At 50.8% G+C, this 9,478-nt stretch overlaps 1 protein-coding gene and 1 pseudogene across 5 annotated transcripts; both read right to left on the bottom strand.

Moving 5' to 3' along the window:
- Positions 1 to 19: 19 nt before the first annotated feature.
- LOC309516632 (heat shock protein HSP 90-beta pseudogene) lies at positions 20 to 2,395 on the bottom strand (annotated as a pseudogene). Its single transcript has one exon. The product of its transcript is annotated as a heat shock protein HSP 90-beta pseudogene (transcript).
- An 88-nt stretch (positions 2,396 to 2,483) lies between these two features.
- Positions 2,484 to 6,444, bottom strand: LOC309516334 (uncharacterized protein). 4 transcript variants are annotated; one of them, XM_082195151.1, is made up of 7 exons: positions 6,131 to 6,444; positions 5,074 to 5,123; positions 4,587 to 4,666; positions 3,411 to 4,051; positions 3,227 to 3,306; positions 2,987 to 3,041; positions 2,484 to 2,853 (listed from the first exon to the last, which is right to left on the bottom strand). In XM_082195151.1, the coding sequence occupies exons 4-7, from the start codon at positions 3,892 to 3,894 to the stop codon at positions 2,849 to 2,851; spliced, it is 624 nt and encodes a 207-aa protein (XP_082051277.1). In that variant the 5' UTR covers positions 3,895 to 4,051; positions 4,587 to 4,666; positions 5,074 to 5,123; positions 6,131 to 6,444; the 3' UTR covers positions 2,484 to 2,848. The 4 variants fall into 4 exon arrangements, with proteins under 4 accessions (XP_082051277.1, XP_082051279.1, XP_082051280.1 ...); XM_082195153.1 differs by lacking the exon at positions 6,131 to 6,444 and having other exon boundaries at positions 3,411 to 3,693; positions 3,806 to 4,051; positions 5,074 to 5,190; XM_082195154.1 differs by lacking the exons at positions 4,587 to 4,666; positions 5,074 to 5,123; positions 6,131 to 6,444 and having other exon boundaries at positions 3,411 to 3,693; positions 3,806 to 4,430.
- Between the last annotated feature and the right edge of the window lie 3,034 nt (positions 6,445 to 9,478).

Here is a 9,478-nt window from a genome sequence, read left to right as displayed (position 1 = left end):
ACCACAAACCAGTGGGCCGGTCCCTTTCCTCTGAAGCAGCATTTCTTCAAAACAAGCAGAAAGACAGCTCAGATAGGTGTGGAGTCCCCTTGTCACACTGGCTGCCAATTCTACAGGAAGGTAGTGAGAGACTGCTGACGAAGGCATGCCAGAGCACTGCCGGAGCCAGTCTTCCTGAGCAAGGCGATGGTGCAGGGAATGGATGGGGGCAAGACAGAGGGGGAGGTCAGCGCCCTCTCTTCAATCCACCTCCTCCATGCGTGAGGCATCCTCGTCTCCTTCCAGAGGGGGAATATCTTCAGAGACAGCGGCACTAGGCTCTTCAGCAGCAACCTCATCTTCATCCATCCCGAGCCCCAGCTTGATCATCCTATAGATACGGTTGGAGTGAGTCTGTGGATCCTCCTTAGAAGCCAGAGGAAAGCAGTGCTGTCTCCAAGAGTAGCACCACAAGGTCCTGGACGGCCTGGTCGTTCTTGTCTGCCTCGGCCTTCTGACGCAGTGTCTCTACAATGGGGTGGTCAGGACTGATCTCCAGGTGCTTCTTGGCCATCATGTAGCCCGTGGTGGAGTTGTCTCGCAAGGCCTGGGCCTTCATGATACGTTCCATGTTGGCGGTCCAGCCATAGGTGCTGGTGACAATACAACAGGGCGAGGAGACCAGCCTGTTTGAGACCGTCACCTTTTAAACTTTCGTCTCCAGGATTTCCTTCATGAGTTTGCAAAGGTTCTCAAACTTGGCTTTGCTCTCCTCCGTCTTCTTCTTCTCGTCCTCATCCTCTGGCAGCTCCAGTCCTTCTTTGGTGACGGACAATGGTCTTGCAATCAAATTCCTTCAGCTGCTGGACACTATACTCATCAAGGGGCTCTGTCATGTACACCACCTCAAAACCAGGTTTCCTCACTTGCTCCACAAAGGCAGTTAGCCACCGGCTCCTTCCTCTCACCTGTGATGTAAGAGATGCTTTTCTGGTTTTCCTTCATACGGGACACATATTCGGAGAGGGAATTCATCTCGGCGCCGGAGTGGGAAGTGTGATACCGCAACAGTTCTGACAGGCGTTTCCTGTTGGTAGAGTCCTCATGGATCCCCAGCTTGAGATTTTTGGAGAAGGCCTCGTAGAACTTCTTGTAGTTTTCTTTGTCCTCCGCCAGCTCTGCAAAAAGCTCCAGGCATTTCTTGACGATGTTCTTGCGAATCACTCTGAGAATCTTGCTTTGTTGCAGCACCTCACAGGAGATGTTCAGGGGCAGATCCTTGGAGTCCACTACACCCCGGATGAAGTTCAGGTACACTGGGATGAGTTCATCACAGCTGCCCATAATGAGCCGCGCCTCACATAGAGCTTGATGTTGTTCTTTTTCTTCTTGTTCTCAAAGAGGTCAATGGGGCCCGGCGTGGGATGAAGAGAAGCGCCCGGAATTCCAACTGCCCCTCCACAGAGAAGTGCTTAACAGCCAGATGGTCTTCCCAATCATTAGTCAAGCTCTTGTAGAACTCGCCATACTCCTCCTGAGTGATGTCATCAGGGTTTCGGGTCCAGATGGGCTTGGGCTTGTTCAGTTCCTCCTGGTCGATGTACTTTTCCTTGTTCTTGTTGGTCTTCTTCTTGCTCTTGCCACCTTCCTCTTGATCTGAGCCCACATCTTCAATCTTGGGCTTCTCTTCCTCATCCTTGGGGGCTGCCTCTTCATCCTCCTTCTCCACTTTTTCCTCTTCTGCCTCATCGTCGCTGCTTTCCTTCTCACGCTCCTTCTCCAGATAGAAGGTGATAGGGTAGCCGATGAACTGGGAGTGCTTCTTCACCACTTCCTTAATGTGACGTTCCTCCAGGTATTCAGTCTGTTCTCGCCATGGTCAGTTTTGACAGTGAAGGAGCCGCCTGCAGATGACTCCCATGCATACTGTTCATCATCGTTGTGCTTGGTGATAACCACAACCTTCTCAGCCACAAGGTAAGCAGAGTAAAAGCCCACACCGAACTGTCCAATCATGGAGATGTCTGCACCAGCCTGCAAGGCTTCCATGAAGGCTTTGGTGCCAGACTTCGCAATGGTGCCCAGATTGTTGATAAGGTCTGCCTTTGTCATGCCAATACCACCAATGTCCACCAAGGTGAGGGTGCGATCATGGGGATTGGGAATGATATCTATCTTCAGCTCTTTCCAGCTTTGAGGGATCTGTCAGACTCTCATAGCGAATCTTGTCCAGTGCATCAGAGGCGTTGGAAATGATCTCCCGCATAAAGATTTCCTTCTTGGAGTAAAAGGTGTTGATTATCAGGGACATAAGCTGGGCAATCTCTGCCTGGAAGGTGTGTATCAAAACAACTGCTGTACAACTACTGTTTAGATGGTTTACTTGAACCCACAGGGACACAGGTAAGAAATATTTTCATGAACAGAAGGATGGAGGATGTGCGCATTATACGAAACCAAGTTTGTGTTCTACCAAAAGATGAGGATCCCCCATTCCTTCACTCTCTGCCGGGTCGTTCAGAATATCCTCAAAACCAGTGCAGTCACAGTTGCCTTTCCAGATATCCGGGGACAAGTTAGAACTAGGAAGGAAGACACTGGAGCAGCTTCACTGCTTGGAATTCCATCTGCAGCTTCAGCGGTGCATGCAGCCCCGGAATATTTCTCAGAGTAGACAAATTCATCTTATCTTGATTTAGCAACAACAAAATTATCCGGTGTGTCCAAAGGATGAACAGGGAAAAGTTCGCTCTTCACATTTGTAAAGCCTCTATTTATCACATCACATCTTTCAAATGCTTCAGCAGCTGACAAATCAGAAACCGGAATACAGTCCTTCAGCTGAGATCCAAACGCTCTGGAATTCGCCTCAACCTGTGTTTTTGTATAAAAAAAAGAAGGGGGGAAAGGACAGTGGTCAAGGACAATGGGAGCTGTAGTGAAGCAACCCCTGTAGGAAGGCCCCCAGCCTTCTCCCCGCCCCATGCAAAGGTTCCCTTCCTCTTACCTGGTCTTTTGGGGGGAGGCTTGGGCAGCAGCCACAGCGGTGCACGATCGAGATCCTGCAAGAAAGAAGGGATCTTTGAAGCACTGCTTCTTGGGCTCAAATCCTGTTGGCTGCTTTCGCAGTGGCATCTGGGTGACCCCTGAGAGAAGAGGAGGCTGGACCAGACGGCCCCTTGGCCTGATCCCACAGGCCCTCCTCGTGTGTGTCCTAGGGCCCCCCTCCTCCCCCCCATCCCATTACCTCAGGGGCGAGAGGCCGTCGTCTGGGCTCCAGTCCCTCCCGGAGGAATGCGGCGGTTCCACGGCTGAACTTCTCCCTCGCTGCAAAGGAAACAAAGAAATCATCAGACGCCTGTCTCCCAGCCACGCTAGCCCCAGTCTGGGGGATGAGGGTGGGGGACCTGGGAAGGGGCATTTCCACTTACCTGATCTTATCAGGCCTCCCCACTTCTCCACCGTACGGGCATCCGACCGGCCTAGCACGGAAGCAACAGCCAAAGTCTCCTCCCTCACCTGAGAAGCTGTTTTAATGGGAGGAAACTTTGGCTGCTGCTTCTGTGCCAAACCGGGCCGGGATGGAGCCATGCCCGTACGGAGGAGGGGCAGTGGGGACGCGCCACGAGGGACGACAGCCGGGAACCGCTGGGATGTTTTTCGGTTCTTCATTCCGGGAGCCGGCGCTGGAGCCTCATCCCTGGAGGCGTGGCCCTGTGGAGAAAGAAGGACATCACATGAGAATGGAAGCCACAGGTGGGAGAGTGTTTCTAGGACTCCCAAAACATGTTCCACAAAGATCCCTTCATTCCCTCTGCCCTCGTACCTGATGTTCGCCACGCCTCTCCAGGGATTTGGCCAGAACAAAATACGTGTTGGGGAAAGGCTCCCAAACTGCAAAGAAAAAAGAAACATGAGCAGGCGCCTGGCTCCTTGCCATGCTAGCTCCAGTCTGGGGCATGAGGGTGGGGGACAAGGGAAGGAAGCATTCCTAGAATATGGGGCCCTCAGTTGGCATTTCCACTTACCTGAGCTGGGAGCCTTTCCCCCCTTGTTCTGGCCGGCCTCTCGCCTACGGAAGAAACAAGCTCAGTTAGTATGATTGGGGGAGACAGGGCGAATTCTGGGATTGATCTCCACCAGAGCCAGATTATTCAATGGACAGAGTAGGCCTATGGGCCAGGCAACAACGGATCAGAATAAGTACTGTTTGTTTTGCCTATTAATTATTGTTGGTTGCTAAAATCAAAAACGTATCAGGATATGATTTGCAAGGAGCCCAGGGATATTTTGACTGCCTAGGGGTCTCCACAGGTTTCAACCTGGAACTGTGCCCAACCAAGGGCCAACTTTGGGCTCTCAAATGTCAAGGGCGCCCTGTAGGCAGAGCCGTAGCTGGGTGATCTTGCGCCCCTGGAGAACCGTCCAGATCACACCCCCTAGCCACGGTCAAATGAGCTCTTCTTTCTGCCTCTCCTCCAACCCTCCACCCATTCAATTCACCCTCTATTAAAAACCTTTTCTTATGAGGCAATAGCCCAGTGTGAGGGCACTGGCCGTGCCATCCTCAGACTGCCCCACCCCTGCCACAGAAGGGCACAGCATACCTGCAGATGTTGGTTTGGGACGTGGCACCGCTGGGCTGCTGCTTGGCCGGAGCCCTGACCGGCACTTCCAAACCACGGCCCTGCGAAGGAAGAAGGACATTTTACTCTGCTGCCAAAGGCACCCACTCTAGGGGACAGGGGTCCCGTGGGCCCTCTTTTCTTCTGGGGCAGATCGCCCTCCATATTTTCTCTCCCCCCAGCCACATCAGGGGGCGGCCAGCCAGCGGAGGGACATAGGGGGCAGGTGGGAGGGTGAAGGCCGCTCCCTGCAAGGCCCTTTCCACCTGGTCTGGGGGCGAGGGCCAGCCCCACCAGCCAGCCCTACTGAAGAGGCTCCTCCTGAGGCCAGAGGAACGTCGCCCGGCTATGTTTTATTGATTTATTATGCTGTAAACCGCTTTGAGATTTTTATTAAAAATATAAAGCGGTATAGAAATATAAATAAATAAATATGTGGGGAAATGAATTCCCCAAGGAATTAACATACCACAATGTCCAGGGATATTTGTTTCTGCTTCTGCCTTCCTGCCCGAGAACCTGTGAGACAGAAAGGAAAATAAAAGCAGAGGAAGTTACCAACCAGTAATTGACAACAGAAAATATCCTGCCCACAGCCAGCCCTGGCTGGTCTCCAAACTCTGACCATCTCCTTCCAGCCAGATGCACTGACCCCTTGCAATTCTGCCTTGGGTGGAGAAAGGGGAGAGAGAAACATTTTGCTCTCTGTCCCTCAGGACATGGATATGAGAGCCACGCCATGAAGCCCTCTCAATATCTCAAGGGCCGTCACAGGGAGGAGGGAGGAAGCTTGTTTTCTCCTGCTCCAGAAGCCCTCAGGACCTGAAGCCGTGGATTCAAGCTACAAGAAAGGGGATTCCAACTCAACTTCAGGAGGAACTTTCTGATAGCAAGAGCTGTTTGACAGTGGGAAGAAATCCCTCAGTGGGCAGTAGACTCTCCTTCCTTGGAGGTTTTTCAGCAGAGGTGGGATGGCCATCTGCCATGGATGCTTGAGCTGAGATTCCTGCGTTGCAGGGGGTTGGTCTAGATGACCCTCGGGGTCCCTCCCAATTCTACAATTCTATAATCCTATGGGGTTCCAGGTTCTCACCTTTGCGAAGCTCACTCATTGCGGAGCAGTAGAGCAGGGTCAGGTTTGGAAAGCAGTACAGCAGACTTGAAAGCAACTCTCCTTCCTTGAGAGTCTGAATGTTGGTGGGGAGGCGGTTGAGAGTTGGTTGAGAGTGGTGGGTTCTAGAAGGCGGGGGAGGGAAGGGACGGCTTCTGATGGCTGCAGGAGCTTCCTGCACTCAGAAGGAAGCTGTGTCAGATGCTTGGCTTCCAAAGAACATCTGCAAGCCGGACACTCACTTATAATTATTTTATTGGTTGAATTTATATTGCACCCTTTCTCCCGAAGGAGGCCAGAATGACATGGGATGTGGGTCTGTTCTTGGCAGTTTCCCGTAGCTATGACGCAGCTGAGGCGCAACTGGGAACACTGTGTGAATAAAAACCACTGACTTCAAAGTGCCAAAACTTACCTGCTTCTTTAGATGTGTGTCAGCAATGCAGACTGTAGTGGCTAGATTTCTGATTCTGTTGGATTGCTGCTAGATTCTGGCTTCCTCACACGTAAATGTGGCAGACACACTTAAAGCACAAATACTGTTGCTCCCATCATGCCTACTTGGACCCATCAACCCTTACATCTGTGCCCTATTTTGCATGCTTAAATAACTCAATAAATAAACTCAAACAACAACAACAACTGTGGAGCTGTGAAAAATTCACTCTGTGTGTTTTGCTGCCTTTTTGTTAGTTATTCCCCTTGCAGAAGAAGAGGGTGGGGGTCTTTGTCTCCCTGCCCATCCCTTTCCCCTCAGAAGCAGCCTTCCGCTTTCCTTTCACTTGGCTGAATCAGGCCCTACAGGTTTAATCAGATGTGCATCCAAGGGCCAATTCTATCTGTACTATCTGCACCCAGTTTACTGCACTGTCCTCTAAGGAGGCCCTTCCCATCCACTGTCCTCTTTTCCAAAGAGCGTTGTTGGTAGCGAGGGCCTTGGCTATCCATGCCAATGAGCCTTTGATAGTATGTCCACCACTTAGGAGTCCCAGCGAAAGCAGAGCAGAAGGGGTGCTGCTGCCGATATGGAGTTCGTGGCAGGGCTTAGGCTCTTCACTCTTCCTTTAGCATCACAGGATTGTGGAGGGACCACAAGGACAACCCATCTGCCTGCAATGCAGGAATCTTTCAACCAAAGTGGGGCTCAAACCCACGACCCCGAGATTAAAAGTCAGGCTTTCCTGGCTGAGCCATGATTGGTGGTCAGCACTGAATCTCGGCCTCTCTGGCAGTGAGGAGCATTGCACCCCTTTGCCACATTTGGGGGTGTTTTAGGAAGAAGCCGGAGGCCACCACTGTATACTCTCCCATATTACATATTTAAGGTTACATGTTATCTTTATCATCCCCATTCTATAAATCAGAGCTTCCTAATCTTAAACACAATACAATGCATAGCTGTCAAGTGTCCCTTATTTGAAGGGACAGTCCCTTATTCCAGCGCCATGTCCCACTGCTGTCCCTTATTAAGGGATGTCCCTTAAGTGTCCCTTAAATGTCCCTTAAATTTCAAAGGAAGCAGCTCCTCTCCCTCCCTCCCTGCCGGCCAGGGAGGAGGAAGGCTCCAACTGTGTTGCTTGGCTGCTCACCCAATAAGAAGTCTAAGAAAGACTGGGGGGGTGGAGCTTGCATGCCTTGTGTGTGGCTAGTTAATGCAAGCTGAGGGGGTTTTTGAATGCTGGATGCTATTTTGTTGCAGGTGCTGCTGCAAACTTTGCAGTGCAAAGCAAGACCGGGGAGCCATCTTAAGTTGAGGCTGCATGGGCCTTGTGGTGCATGTGATTCAGATTCTATTCAGTTGAACCTCTGGTTACAAAGTTGGTTGGGCAGTGTTCTCGAAGCTACCAGCATGAGTTTGACCAGACTGCAGGAGGACAGGAAGACTGGAGTGCCTGGAACAGGTGAGGCTGCAGGTCCCTTATTTTGGCTACTGGTCCCTTATTTTCAAGGCTGCTGGTCCCTTATTTTCAAATCTGTAAGTTGACAGCTATGATACAGTGGTACCTCAGGTTAAGTACTTAATTCGTTCCGGAGGTCCGTTCTTAACCTGAAACTGTTCTTATCCTGAAGCACCACTTTGGCTAATGGCGCCTCCTGCTGCTGTTGCGCTGCTGCTGCGCGATTTCTGTTCTCACCCTGAAGCAAAGTTCTTAACCTGAAGCAATATTTCTGGGTTATCAGAGTCTGTAACCTGAAGTGTATGTAACCTGAGGTACCACTGTATATCTGGAATAAGGTCTTGGGGCTTACTTGCATATGAAAAGATTTTAACCCAAAGATACTGGAAGTAATAATAACTACCCACTTAGAACTGTCATTTTAATATTCCATCATCCATTTTTTCCCTTTATTAGTATTCTTCTAGAAACTGGAGGGTTCTGTCTCAGAACATACAGGTTGATTCTGTGACAGACCAGAACCAAAATGTAACTGTCTGTATGTTGTTTCTATGTTGCATGCTACTTGGAGATTTAAAAAAAATTAAGAAGTTTATATAGTGGTACCTCGGGTTGCAGATGCTTCAGGTTACAGACGCTTCAGGTTACAGACTCCGCTAACCCAGAAATAGTACCTCGGGTTAAGAACTTTGCTTCAGGATGAGAACAGAAATAGCGCAGCGGCAGCAGGAGGCCCCATTAGCTAAAGTGGTACCTCAGGTTAAGAACAGTTTCAGGTTAAGAACAGGCCTCCAGAGCGAATTAAGTTCTTAACCCGAGGTACCACTGTAAATGCTTTTAAATATATTTAAATAAATAAATATGTGGCATAAATGCTACAGAAAACTCTTTTGGCTTTTAGCGTTTAGGTGAAGTTTGTGAGTTGTTTTTTTATAGCTGTGTTCAGTATTCCTTGTCTGTCTGTGTTAGCACTGTGTTGTGTTGTGAATACACTGCACAGAGTCCTGTACTGTATTATCATAGGCAATCAGCTCCACAATTATGTTTTTTTCCCTGGCAGTTATTATTCATCGTTTCCAACTGCTTAAGCAGCCACCAGCCAGCAAGCAATACAACAACCTAGATTTGTGGCAGACAATTTTATTCTCTACTCACTGTAAAAAAATATACCGGTATACTACTATTATTGCCACCCAAACCTTGTGGGCGTATTATCATATTTTTCGTCCTATAAGGCGCACCGGCCCATAGGACGCACCTCATTTTTTGGGGGGGGGAATGAATTTTTAAAAATTATTTCCCCCCCCCCCAGCCCTGGCTGCCGCCCTAAGCCTTGCGCTCACCTGCCCGAAGCAGGGCGACAGGCTGCTGCCCCAAGCCTCGCGCACCCGGTGGGACCTCCTGCCGGGCGCGGGAGGCTTGCAGACACTCGCCCAAAGCACGGGGAGCCCTCCGAAGGGCTCCCCGGGCTTTGGGCGACAGGCTGCCACCCCAAGCCTGGCGCACCCGGCGGGACCTCCTGCCGGGCGCGCGAGGCTTGCGGACACTCGCGGGGGCTGCAGGCTGCTGCCCGCAAGCCTTGTGAGCCCGCGGGAACTCCCACCGGGCTTGCAAGGCTTGCGGATAGCTTCCTGAAGCCTGGAGAGCGAGAGGGGTCAGTGCGCACCGATGCCTCTCGCTCTCCAGGCTTCAGAAAAAGTCTGCATTCGCCCCATAGGACACACACACATTTCCCCTTCATTTTTGGAGGGGAAAAACTGCGTCCTATGGGGCGAAAAATACGGTAGCCAGCCTTCTGACTGATGCCAAAATTGGGGTTCGGCTTTTGCTGCTCATCTCTGCATGGGACTCTGAGACCCCTAAGT

The sequence above is a fragment of the Podarcis vaucheri genome (genome assembly GCF_965113315.1).
Source record: "Podarcis vaucheri genome assembly, chromosome: 13".
NCBI classification, from domain to species: domain Eukaryota; kingdom Metazoa; phylum Chordata; class Lepidosauria; order Squamata; family Lacertidae; genus Podarcis; species Podarcis vaucheri.
The sequence above is the reverse complement of the archived record's forward strand: the minus strand, read 5'-3'. Positions and strand labels throughout refer to the sequence as shown.